This window comes from Sycon ciliatum, chromosome 8 (genome assembly GCF_964019385.1).
Source record: "Sycon ciliatum chromosome 8, ocSycCili1.1, whole genome shotgun sequence".
In the NCBI taxonomy this organism is placed as follows: Eukaryota; Metazoa; Porifera; class Calcarea; order Leucosolenida; family Sycettidae; genus Sycon; species Sycon ciliatum.
Window position 1 is genome coordinate 22,266,493 of NC_088650.1, and position 13,688 is coordinate 22,280,180.

At 46.9% G+C, this 13,688-nt stretch overlaps 1 protein-coding gene across 2 annotated transcripts; it reads left to right on the plus strand.

Moving 5' to 3' along the window:
• Positions 1-368: 368 nt before the first annotated feature.
• Positions 369-11,909, plus strand: LOC135822339 (protein AATF-like). Of its 2 annotated transcripts, none has more exons than XM_065335081.1 (13): positions 369-678; positions 2,459-2,785; positions 3,055-3,186; positions 3,554-3,715; positions 6,010-6,248; positions 6,631-6,762; positions 7,077-7,121; positions 7,654-7,740; positions 9,090-9,176; positions 9,345-9,412; positions 9,969-10,049; positions 10,740-10,811; positions 11,316-11,909. In XM_065335081.1, exons 1-13 carry the CDS (start codon positions 441-443, stop codon positions 11,362-11,364), a joined length of 1,719 nt encoding a protein of 572 aa, XP_065191153.1. In that variant the 5' UTR covers positions 369-440; the 3' UTR covers positions 11,365-11,909. The 2 variants fall into 2 exon arrangements, with proteins under 2 accessions (XP_065191153.1, XP_065191154.1); XM_065335082.1 differs by having other exon boundaries at positions 6,013-6,248.
• Positions 11,910-13,688: the final 1,779 nt, after the last annotated feature.

Consider the following 13,688-nt stretch of genomic DNA (forward strand, 5'->3'; position numbering starts at 1 on the left):
CCATTCTGTTCATGTTCCCTTCCACGACGGGTCACGTATCAGCACCATCACTACGATCATCATCAGGCAACATATTTTCGGTCCAAAATCGGCGGTTCGGCGGAGGGACAATTCGGTAAAACCCGTTTTCCAGGTAAGTCAAGTGTGCTACGTAGTACACCCGGTTGTACCGAAATTTTCGGTGCGTTTTATTTTCGGTAAAAATTGTCGACACCGAAGTTACCGAAAATGAAACACCACCACCGAAAATTTCTGCTTTTACAGTAATGAAAAGGTAACCATGGTGATAATGTCGACATACAATCAAAAAAAGCAAAAAATGCTTCAAATAATTTTTATGTTCACAATCTGTCAATCATAAAAATTAATGTTCATTCTCGAGATATGTCCACAACCAAATTTCATCAAAGTTCATTGCTGCGCAAGGACAATCTGTGACCATGTCTTCGGCAAAGCCTTGGCAAGAAGAGTATTTATTTAGTGCGAATCCCGATCCTGATCCTGAGGATGAAGACATCGGAAATGACCGGGAATTCTTCAACGCCTCGAAGCACGACTTGGAAAGGGAGGAGAATTTAGCAGAAGAGCCAAGTAGATTGCTCATCAAAAACGCAGTGCTACCGTCAGTCAAGCGTGGCCAATATGCAGGGAAGCTGTCTTCTCGCAGCAAGCTGCAAGGTACGGGAGAATAGAAATTATGCGAGCGTAAATAACTCGATCTGCGCTTAGCAGTTGTTCAGTGCTACAGTAGAACTCCCCAAATCCCGGCAGGTTAGGACCGAGCACTGCCCGTAAACAGCAATTGCCCGTAACTCAAAACATACATACTACTGCTTGGAACTAAACACTTTTCATGACAATCAATCGTTTTTGGGGCTGCTTTTCGTTGAAAAGCCAATTTCAGTGACTAGATTGGTTAGAAAGGTGCTCAGTAAACAGACGTGCCCGGATTAGGGCGTCTGGATAAGGGGAGATTCACCGTACTAGTACAGGACCATGGACACTAAGAGCAAGCTGCCGAAGTACATCCAGACTAGAAAGTCACCAAAATTTAATATAAGAGCGTGTCAGGCTGGAAGCAAAGATTAAATTGCCTTCTTTGCGCAATGTGATGACAAAACATATTATGATAAGATTGGGCTACAGTAGTGACATGCTGTTGCCAGAGTCCATGTGAAATTGAATGTACCGCCTGAGAGCAATACTCCTTGAGTGAAGCCAGTTCTGCTTATAACTTCAATACAAGACCATCATGCCCCTGTATGTCAAGTTGCCCTGGTGTGAAAATTTAGTGATGTTCCGTGAATACATACTTAGTACCATCTACGAAGTTCCCTATCTCCTGCATATGTTTTTGGGCGTCAGAATTTTTGATTTGGCTCCCACCCTAAAGATTTCTGCTGTGGAAAAAAAGGCCGGTGCTGCACATGATCTCTGTGTTGCAATGTGCTGCATGGTATACAGCAGTGGTTCACATTGTAGCAGTTGAAATGCATTGGCAATTTGGCAAATCCGAAAACACTGCTGCAAAACTGCCAATTCAAATAAATACTTTTGAATCCTAAAGCAGGCTGTCATCAGGTTACCAACAACACTGATGAGTACGGAATGCGTTGAGGAAGTGATTGCCGGGGACACGGGAATGTCACACTAAATTATGCCAGCAGCTCCGCTGTATGAAGGAGTCAGAAAGACGATATACACCGTTCCAAGCAGTGAGTGGTGGTGATCCTGCTGCTGCTGCTGCTGCTGCTGGTGGTGGTGGTGTATAGTGCAGCGTGTTTGGCGGATACTTTGAAACTACTCTTGCAATATACAGTCAAACCTCGTTAGGACGAACACTGATAAGGCGAACTTTCCATTAGTACGAACTAAGGCCAATCCTATGGTTGGCCAGGCATCAATTCAAGTCAAAATTATTCGTTTACGACGAACTTCTGTACAGCGAACTTTCGCGAAGACGAACTATTTTCAAGTGTGATTTGAACAAAGTCAGTGTGGTCATGTACATGTAGTACGAACTTTCGGTCCACGAGCGTGCGCGTGCGCTGGCTGCTTTTTTTCTTCTTCTTTTTTTCAATAGTCGAGGTCATATTGTACGTACAGTGCAAATTGCTTTCAAGCGTGTTTTGAACAAATCAATCAGTGCGTTGTAGGAACTTTCGACACAGTCGTGATTCATTGCACTTTGTCATTGTACTTACCTGTTTCTGGCTTATGCTAAGAATGACATGCTTCCCATGTACACGTTAACCACAGCATGCACCTTCACGTAGATACAATCCATCTGATATGCATATCGATTTTTGGTCAGATCTGGATAAGAAGAACTCCCGATAAGACAAACATATTTGTTCAGGCCCTTGAAGTTCGTCCTAACGAGGTTTGACTGTAACTATTAACTACGCGTAGTGCTGACTTGCTTTTGTGCTGTAATTACATCCATTGTTTACTTCAGAGGATAGCAGTGCTGATGAAGAAGATGAGAGTGATGTGGATGATTTTGACGGTGAAGAGTCTGATGACATCGACATGAGTGACGTTGGTAGCAGCGATAAAAGTGAAGACTTGGGAGATGATGACGACGAATATGAGGAGGAGGAGGAGGAGGATAGTGATGAGGACGAAGTTGATAGTGACGAAAGTGACGGTGACGAGAAATCCATGTCATCCAAGAAACAGAGGTCTTCTGATGCTCCTTTTGCGAGTGATGGTGTCCAGTCTGTGACAGTAGAGTCGGCCAGTGATGATGCCAACAAAGGAAAGGCTATTCAGGTTCAAGTGGGTAAGAATCTCCATTTTGCTGGAACACTCTGTTGTGAAGCGTGTGGTATACACCACTCTGCCCGTTTTTTGTTTTTGTTTTTTTGTTACCCCGATTTGGTGGCTGGCACTTGGAGAGAGAGAGAGAGAGAGAGAGAGAGAGAGAGAGAGAGAGAGAGAGAGAGAGAGAGAGAGAGAGAGAGAGAGAGAGAGAGAGAGAGAGAGAGAGAGAGAGAGATAGAGAGAGAAATTTGACCTCTTTATTTTCATTTGTGTCACCAATGTTCTCAGGGTTGTGGGAATCTCTGCTGGAAGTGCGCATTCAGCTGCAACCCATCCTCCTAGCAAGCAACAGGCTACCAACGCATCGCAAGATGCCTACATTCTGTCAGAACGCCGAGGACAAGAGTCGTGTCGGTGCTGGTAAGACTTTTTAAGCTGTCCAGGGCCTTTGCAGCAGGACCCTACGAAGGAGCGTTTCTGCCAGGGCACCTTCTCGCACTAGAAATTGTGGGGTCTTTGCATCTTGGATACAGCCGACTAATGAAGCAGCATCCTGACTGAGTGGCTAGTACATTACGCTGGGAGTATTCCTAACACAACAATTTGTATGCCGTGTTTTGCTATCGAAGTACAATGGGAACTCCGTGGAATATTTTTGAGAACATCTAACCTCTGAGCACCATCGCCAACATGTACCGATCATTCCGAGTTCTGTGTATACTATACATGTACAGTGTGCATTTGTGTGCGAATGTGTTGTGCATTTTCTCTCTGTGTTCCAATGTAGCCAAGGCTGGTGTTCGTGAAATGCTATCATCAATGATCAGCTTGCAGCACCAGCTGCTGGACAAGAACAGTGAGACGAGGCATTTGGCAGCAATAGCCACGACGGCTGCATCCAGTGCCAGTAGCCGCCGCACAGCTCTGAAAAGAGACCCACAACCAAGTGGTGAGTGGTACTTGAATTGTGTTTGCTCGGAGCTTGCCTTGCATCTACGGGACAGTTGTTGTTGGTGTCGGCAAGATTAGGATACTTGTAGTAGGCAAGAATCTTGTTCAGGCGAGCTTAACCCATGTGTGGAATACACAAGCATTGTGCTGCCCACACCTTCTTGATTTAATACTTGGGTTCGAATTCAACCAATGCCGGACCAACCCAACTGACACTTTATAGAGGGTATTTCATTACGTCATCCCGTATTCGCGCTGGCCTTGCATAGATCTTCAAGAAAGGCTTGAGTGGCAAAAAGTGCATAGAGGATGTGTTTCTTAGTGCTAAGTAGTTCATGTGGAAGTTCTCATTTTGTCCCGATGGCTGAAGAAAATTCTGTTTGATCGTACTCGTCGATTTATGACAACCTGGACGATGTCAAGAAGAAACGGTATCGGGAGAAGCTTGGCTTGATTGATGCCTGTGCTCCTGATCCGTAGCTTGTCGGTTCCCAGTCATTTTCTGTATTTTCCAAATATCGGGTGTCCGCCGTTTTCCTTGTTTCATATTCAATTTTTCCTTGGCTCACCATCTGAGTACTTATTGAGTATCCGGATGTATTTCATTACCTGACCAACGTGCCTAGTCCATACACGATGGAGGAAATGAAAGCGTATAAGAGCTTGGAGGGGTACGCTTTCCTCACGAGAGGCTGGATTGGTGACCTTCTAGCGTTTCCAGCAACTGAGGCCGGCGGATGAAACTTTTGTTTGGTGCTAAGTGAAACATTGGCCGTCCGAAAGAGATATAAACGCTATTGCTGCCGGGCTTGGCTCTCGCAGAGTAGCCCAATAGCAGCATAACTCGTTCCCATAGTCAAAGGCACTAGCTATACAGGAAGGCTAGGCCAAACACTAAATTACTCAAAGAATCTGCAAGGCACTCAACCATAATAGAAGCCAAGAATAAACACGAACTCAATGCACACACGGGCTTCTCTTACAACCTCTTGCCACTCAAGTCAAAAGCTCGGATGTATTATGTTTCGTGCCTATATGCCTTCACTGCAACTTTCTCTATATAACTCCACATCATTCTCTATATAACTCCAGATGCGACTTTCCCTATATATCTCCACTCAGGTTGAGACTTTCTCTGTATGACTCCAACTCAGATTGCCAACTTCTCCATACAAAACCTGAGTTGGAGTCATACAGAGAAAGTCTCAACCTGAGTGTCAAGAGTACATAACCAAGAGTGTGCAACTCCACGATCCCTCAGCCCGTGGCGGAATTTTTTTATGGCATCAGTCTTTGGCGGCGGTTGGGCTCACTGATGCCATCATGCGCAGCCAGAGATCAAAGTACAAATAATTTGTACAGTACAGCTACGGTAGTCCAAGCAGAACAACGGACGATAGATCGATGTGTCTTGAACCTGATGAACTCTCACCGTATCTACAAAACAAGCGCGGGAAAGCATACGCATTTCATCATACTTCTGGCAAAGAATGACCCAATATAAAAATTCCGCCGTGGGTGAACCCATCGCAGCTCAAGATAGGAGTTGCACACTCTTGGTTATGTACTCTTGATTATATAGAGAATGACCTGGAGTTAGGCTGCAACCACACTAGGTACAAAATCACGTACAAACGGCATTACAGTAGAAAACGTCATGGCGACGCGTGCTAAATGCAAAATGCGCTTTGTAGGTTTTCAGCAACTGGCGCACCCCTGTAGAAAGCCACGTTTGTCGTTTTCGTCGTTTTCGCGCTCCTTCTCCTGTGTACAACTTTGTTTTTGTACCTTGTCGTCGTACATAGCATCAGCATCAGCAATTTTTTTGAATTTCCCGGTCTTTTCCAGCGCATGGCACACGCTTTGGTACGACAACGTCACGTGCTGGTCGCGTGAAAACGTCATCTATGCAGACCGAAAAGTGTAGTGTGGTTGTGTACCGACTTGTACTGAGATATGCAAGAAATTTTGTGCTGTGATTTTTACGTAGTGTGGTTGCGGCCTTATATAGAGAAAGTCGCAGTGAAGCCATATAGGCACGAAGTAAACAAGTGATGCCATATAGAGACAGTGACGACAAATAGAGAAATGATGCCATACTGAGTGTAACATACTCAGTATAGAATGTGCTACGTCATCACATGACATTCGAATACCCTCTATATGAGTGGGGCTGGCTCTGGACACTTCGTTTGAGTGATTGTTGAGTGAGGTACATTTTTACCGTTTCACTGCAGAACTGAATGCTTATGTGTCGATTTGCGGCTGTGATTCTTTGTCTAATCTCTTCAGTAGTGGACAGCGATGAAGAAATTGACAGTGATCTTGCATCTGGCGATGATGAGGACGGGCTGGATGATGCTGACGGTGGTAATGACGACATGATGCAGATGTTGGAGAAAGGCAAGATCGGCGGCGACGGCAGTGACAGTGAGGATGAACAGGATGAGGACACTGGTGACCTGGGCAGTGATGATGGTGATGTGCCCAGTCATGGCGCCAAGAAGCGGAGGAAATCGCAGAAAAGCCAGGTACGTGTACATGCACATTATAGTGCCAAACACTACTGGACCGTACAGAAACCGTATAGTGGCATTGCTGTGGTCTGCAGCCAAATTGGTAACACAACTTGCTGGACTAAGAAATGTATGGACATCACACAACTGCATGATAGAAGAAAAGGGGGGTTGTCAACTGACAACCGCTCTATTCAGTTCCTATTCACTCTGCGCTGAATTAGAAATTAGTTTTATTGATATTGTGAAATATTAATTATTGATGTTTCGGGCCCGTCGCCCATCATCAGAACAAGTTACAAGATGCTGTAGCTGTCAGCTTTTTCTGTTGTGAGACCGATCCAGGTGTGGCCTTTATCAATGTACACTGGGATTTGATCGTGTGGTCCTCTTGCAGACGTTGAAGACATCTGATGAGTTTGAGGCTGTACTGAGTGACTTTCATCACGGCTTTGAAACGTATCGTAACAAAGTAGTGACCAAATGGAGTGACAGAACACGTCTTGGCTCTGGCAAGCTGACAACGAAGGTCAGTCTTTTCCTGATTCTGATTTCATTCATCATTTCGCTGACCCAATAGCATGCAGACCCAATAGCATGCAGCCCAGAGATGACATGTTTGCATTTGAGGTGAAATGTTTGCATTTGATTGTGCTGCCGGACACCTCATGCCTTTGGCAAAGCTCAGGAGTAATCCGTACTTACTTAGCTGCCACACCGATGCAATGCTATTTGCCATTGTTGGTGTAATTCTCATGCTCTCCTGTAGATGCCATAGATGTACATGTCTTATCTGTTGTCTCTGCCTTTCTTTTTCCCTTATCTCATCTTGTCTTACCACAGTCGTTCAAGTCCAGTGATACATCGGTTGTTAACGCAATTAATCAGGTACATGCACAAGTTGTTCTACGTGTATTGTCCCACGCTCACTCTGCTCTAGATTGTTTGCTGAGGTTTTTCCGAATCATGTTGATGTGTACAAAGTGGGTTGCGCGTCTTTCTAAGACTTCTTCAGTCTCCACAGCACTACTGAGTAACTAACTACCTGCTCTTCGAGGAAGACTCGCTCCATGAAGTACTCTGGCATGTGTTCCGTTTTTGGAAATAGCAGGTATTTACACAATTCTGCACATGCCGTGCCTTACCCACTCTTGGAGTCTGAACTCTACAGACCACTGGGCGCCAATGGCGACTGTGGGCGTGACTTTTTTTAGCCCTGGTGAAGGGAGTTAGTCTGTGGAGGTGTTGCTAAAGTGATAAGCCGATCGCCGTGGTGTCAGCTAAACTGCCAGGGAGATACAAGCGGCATTTTCCTCTAGTATGGTGATAGGCTTCTTATCAAATACATGTATGATCATTTTTGAAGAAGTGCGTCATAGGTTGCTTTTTCCTGCTTTGTTCTGTTGGCTCTCTTGTAAAGGTCCTTATGGATCCAGATCGTCTGCTGAAGCGAACACAATTGAATCGATCCAATCAGCTTCCGATCGGTGAAGACCAGCAGCCTGCGGTGAGTTTCATGGCTAAATATTTACACGCATATATATCTCTCATCCGGACCTCGAAATCATGGGCACCCCGGCCCACCAGGCAGCATATGTTGCAAAAGAAGGATCCACGGGCGGGATTCGAACCCAGCACCCCTGTCTTTCTGGGACAGTGCCTTACCGATAAGGCTACCGGTGATCACACACACTCATGGGTCCTTCTTGCTACACTGCTCCCGCGCCCCAACAGGCTGTGTCCTCGCGCCATACCTACTCGCAGGGGGTACGATGGGTCGTGGGTTCGGCACCCCGGCCCACCAGGCAGCATATGTTGCAAAAGAAGGATCCACGAGCGAGATTCGAACCCAGCACCCCTGTCTTTCCGGGACAGTGCCTTACCGATTAGGCTACCGGTGATCACACACACTCATGGGCCCTTCTTGCTACACTGCTCCCCCGCCCCAACAGGCTGTGTCCTCACGCCGTACCTACTCGCGATGGGTCGTGGGTTCGAGCCATTGCCAGGCGCCAATGTTGCAAAAGAAGGATCCACGAGCGGGATTCGAACCCAGCACCCCTGTCTTTCCGGGACAGTGCCCTACCGATTAGGGGTCGTCGCAAAAGTTTTTTGTCGTCCCTGAAACGAACATGATTCATTTGGGGGGGGGGGGGGGGGGGGAGGGGGTGCGAGCCAAAATCGCAAGTCGACCGACACTGTACATAATTTATGACATGTACATGCCTGCGATTTTCGTCGTCCAGCATAGCAAGCTGTGTTCGTTTCAGAGGGAGGGGAGGGGGTCCAAGTATGAAATGAACGATGTTCGTTTCAGGGACGACAGAAAACTTTTGCGACGACCCCTTAGGCTACCGGGGATCACACACACTCATGGGTTCTTCTTGCTACACATATTGGTCTCGGTTTCCATGGAAACAGGGGGAAAGCTGTAGTTCAAAGTGCCAGAATGGCTGTTGGATCTATACACTCCGCTACATGTGCATATGAACGTATACATGTTCCGAGTTACGTATGTTTCCGAGTAGCGGGCACTGTGTCAACCATTCTGCTTGTGTAAGAAGGAAATGAGGGGTCTATGGATGCCTGTGCTGGCCTGTCGCAACTCCCCCTCGTGTGCTGAAGGGTGTACAAAAGATGGAACACTTATGTAGTACGGAAGTTCTGCTTGTGCTGTGTTTACCGGATGCCAGCAGTGGTGCCCTGGAAAAGTACGGGTTTCATGTAAGCCTACTCGGGATTGGGAGGGTATGCAACCCGAATGCCTGCTTTTGGTAACATACCCGTGGACAAAACAGGCCAACAGTGTTTTTCAATCAGTGCTGGGTACTGTTCTTCTACCTTCTACCTCTACAGGAAACGAACAGTGAGGGGAGTACGCGAGACTCGCATCTCAAGTCGCTCAATCCGGAAATCTTTGATGACGAGGACTTCTATCACCAGGTATGTCAGGTCCGACTTTGTCGATGGTGTGATTTGCAAAATTCTCCCCACTATTGTAACTCCCAGTTCTTCATGCGTAGCGTGTGTAGCATACGTCACAGGTCTTTACTCTTTTCTAGTGTGTTCTTACCACCATGATGTTTGTGGTGGCTTTCTTGTGGTGGACAGATGTTGAAAGAGTTTATTGAAGGTCAAGCTCGGGTGAAGGATGCGAATGATTCTGTGGCAATGGGAAGGTGAGTTTTCGTCTTCTACCCAGATTGGACTTCAGCGTACAGTAGAACTCATACGTGTCCTAGTGTCGTTAGACTGACTGGTTATGTCAGACCCGTGGCCAACTTACCTTCACTGCCTGTGTTGAAAGATCATCTGTGTTGAGAAACCAGTCAGCTCACACCCAAGATTGTGTCTCAATATGTATTCAGCTGTGAATTACCACCTGGCCACTCATCTCAGATGCCAGACTGTGTCTCATTATGCATTCACCTCTGTGTTGAAAGACCACCTGTCTTTAAAAGAGGCCAGTCATCTCAGACCCCAGACTGTATCTCAATGTGCATTCACTTCTGTGTTGAAAGACCACGTGTGTTGAGAGGCCAGTCATCTCGCACCCCAGATCTGTCTCAACGCAATGTGCTATATTTATTTAGATCCGTGGCGTAAGACCACCTTTCTACAAAGACTAGTTTCAATACGCCTTGGGTAAGACGGGTTTGTGACACTCTGGTTGTGTGTCACATCTTGTGGTGTGGCGTTTGCTTGAACTTGTCACTGTGCACTTCTGTGTTTCAGACAATGGCTGCAGATTCAAAAACTGCGACGGAAGGTCAAGAAGCAGGTGGACACTAAAGCCAGCAAGGGCCGTAAAATCAGGTGTGTGTTTGTGTGCGGGGGTGTTCCTTCTTGTAGGCTATTCGTACGGAGCTGAAACCTGTGCTTTTTCCGGAGCATGATGAACCCATGATCCATAATTTCAGTTTTATCCCGTGTGTAGCAAGTGCATATCTGTGTGGATGGATCAAACACTCTGCCCTCTTAGTAGATCTCTGCCTCTCGTGCACTGTAGACTCTAAGGTGCTACTCGTGTAGTTTGTACTTTGTCAGAATGGTTTGTGCCCCATTCTAAGGCACATAAGATCAGTACATGTACCCCATATCGTTACTTATCCTACAACTAGTCACCATATCCTCTGATGAGGCTCACAAAGCACTGAAACCAGGACGTGGTATGACAAAGTAAAAAAATCACGGTTCGCTTGAGACTCAGTTAGACTGAGTTGTCAGCATCCGTAGGAACGCCACCTTCCTGCAAAGATCAAAGGCGCAGATGCAGCTCCTAAAGCGGTTGGGGGGGGGGGGGGGGGTGAGTGGATCAGCCCACCAGCAAGTGGTCAAAGACCGAAAATCACATTCGCTGCATCTGTGTTTCCCTCGTGCCAGGCGTAAAAGTGAACTCATGTGCTTTTGTCTCTTTGTGTGGGTGTGGGTGGGTGTGGGTGTGTGTATCGGGTCATTTAATTCTTCGCTAGTTTATTGGATTTTCTTGCTTGTCTCTTTACATAGATATGATATTCATCCAAAGCTGGTCAGTTTTGATGCACCTGTGCCGTTGCTATCAGTGGACGATGGTGAACGGTAAGCAAGTTTGCAGTAGCACTCCGGACCAGGACGGGTGTGTGTGTGTGTGTGTGTGTGTGTGTGTGTGTGCATGTGTGCATGTGTGCGCGTGCGTGTGCACACTGTATGACTGTGCCCGGTATTTACAGCCATGTGTAGGGTGTTAACGCCCAGCACTCGTCTTTTACCAAATCCAGCCCACTGTGCCTGGCTTCGGCATTTCCTGTGCTTTTTCAGGCTGGCTAGCCAGGTTCCCGGTGGAGCTCACCGGGGAGTCCGGCCTGCCTGGCCAACAGTCGCATTTAAAAACAAAGCAAAAAAGCTTAGAATGCACAAAGTCAGCATACGTTGCGGGAGCCCAGTAGGTTAACATACTTCAAGTAAATATTAGTCACTGCACCACTCCACAAAGCGCTCTCAGGCGACCTACTCGTAGCGTGGCAGAGTATAGTAATCTGTGACTAATTTGGTGATCGTGTTTTGATCGTGTTTATCTGTTGTATTCCATTGTTGTCGTTGCAGAGATGGTACGCTGGCAGTCATTTTCGGCAAGCGCCGCCACACAGGCTAAGCAGCTTTGAATAATATGCCTATGCGTGTGTTGTGCCGTTGCTGTCCATTGTTCTGCTGCTTGCTGAGCAATGTCCAATGCAGTCGTGTCAACATATTTCTAGAGTGCCACCCAATGGTCTATTTAAACTTTCGAAGAGAGAAAGCTAGACTTTCACTGGCTTTGCCATGCGTGCAGCTGCTGGTTCAGCTGTGCTTCAAAGGTGAAGTGTTCTGTCTCGTCCCGTACAGTCCGTGCTATTTGTGCCTTTAAAGAAAGGAAGAACTTTGATTGATCAGTGGGTGCACAATATATCATTTGATTGCTAGTGGTGCCAGTGACTGAGAAAAGCATTGAAACGTAACCAGTAGATAAGCAACCAGCAGATAAGCAACCAGCATCAGCCTTTATGTTTCCACTATCAATGTGGTCTTGCTTGGGTTTGCTTGATTTCGTACTTCTCCGTTTTAATTCAGTGGCCACGAATCTTTTTTTTCCCTGTCTGGGGCGCAACAGGAGAATCTCTGATGCACCTCTCTGTGCATATGATACTCTTTTAAAACCAACACTCGTGTGTGTGCAGATGTGTGAGGCCGGATGAGTGTTAGTACCGTTGATCCCCCCCCCACGCCATGTCGCTTCCCAGCTGGGTTTTCGGCAGGGGGCGGGAATTAGATCAAGGCTGTCAAGGGCAGTACGATGTACAACAACGTAGAAGTTCAGACTCGATGTGCTGGATTGTGCACATTTTCATCCTGGATTGGCAAGTATTGTGTACGGCAGTTCATGCGTCGGTTCAACATCATATTTTCGTTGTATACGCCGAAGTCGCTTCACAGGTAAAAATTGACAGGAGGTGGGAATTAGAGAGGGGGCGGATCAACGGTACGTTACGGTATTTGACTCCGGTTCAAAAGGGATTCATTACTCTCCAGTGTATGCATACAATAGACACCCTTATTGGCTGTTCATACTACGTTACAATACGCGTCACGTTTTGGAATACGACGTACTAGCAGACGTCGTTTTCATGCAGGTGCATTCACACAGGCCAGCGCACGCTGCTCGTACAGCTGTGTGTACAGCTTCTTTTGGACACAAACTGCTGGGAACGACAGAACGAAACTCGGTACAGGGGTCTGGATACGTCGTCTACGTTTTCGTATCAGGGGTACGATTTTCCCGCCACGTTCCATGTTGTCATGGCTATCCGGACGAAAACGTCACGTACGCCACGTTCCGGGCGTAGTGTGAATGGCCCATTAGCGAAACACGTTATGTTGTAACGGTATTACCGTAAGGGGGAAAATACCGTGATTTGGGTTCGACCTTTAGCAAGATGCACGCTATTTTTAGTACGCTGTTGCCACGAGAATAGCTTGTATTTCGCGCGGTACAACCATTTATGTCACCATATACGCGATACAAGGTGAAATGCGTACGGACTATGCAATATTTGGCCAAAAAACGTACCGTTTGTCACAACGATAAATCAGTCCCCATAACGTGTTTACGCTGCAGCTTCAACGCTATTTGGGTGATCAAGGTACGAGTACCGTAAAAAAATAGTGTTACTGTACCAGAATGCACGCTCACTAGCCCGTTGTAGCACAAGGTTGAAGACCAGGCTTTGATCTTGCACTTGACAAGTACAACTCGTATGTCACACGTTGTTCTGCTGGAGAGGCACACGCCTCACTGCCGCAAAACCTCGCCGCCGAAGCGGACCCCTTGTGCATGTGTGACCGGTCCCTTAGTTCGCCGCCGCTGTGTGGGCAGATGTGTATTTACCTCCAATCCACTGGGTGTGTTCTGATATTAGGGAGGTTCTGCTCTACGTGTTGGGAACGCGACGCAAAGAATCACGCGAACTTTCTTCGCGTTCCCGTAACGTAAAGAAATGCTGTTCTGCTCTACGTTTCACCTAGAGAAGTCACGTGGAATGTGTACTGGGAATTTCCCCTTCCATATTTGGCAGTTTTCTGCATGCAGTTGATCGATACCCAGCAAATCCGTACGCATTTTCTCTGCGTGTGCCACAACGTAGAGAACCCCATCTCCGCGTAGAAATCTGGAGCCAAAACACGCAAAGCCGTAGACTCTAACCCAGACACCTGCTCTCTACGTGATTTCTCTACGTTTCACGTATAGCAGAACCTCTCTATTGTACTACAGTCAAATCTGCCGTTAGCGACCTCTGCTGTAGGCGACCATCTACCGTTAGCGACCGATTTTCCGTGCACCGACAGTTTCACATACAAACTGATCTGTCCAGAGCGACCATCTGCTGTGCGCGACCAGCGACCGCGATTTCATGCACGGTGGCCGCATTCAAATCTGCTGTA

Coding starts and splice junctions, on each gene's coding strand:
- LOC135822339 (XM_065335081.1), top strand. CDS start 441: ATGTCTTCGGCAAAGCCTTGGCAAGAAGAGTATTTATTTAGTGCGAAT. Junction 6,763..7,076: donor CTGGCAAGCTGACAACGAAG/GTCAGTCTTTTC, acceptor GTCTTACCACAG/TCGTTCAAGTCCAGTGATAC. Junction 10,812..11,315: donor TCAGTGGACGATGGTGAACG/GTAAGCAAGTTT, acceptor TTGTCGTTGCAG/AGATGGTACGCTGGCAGTCA.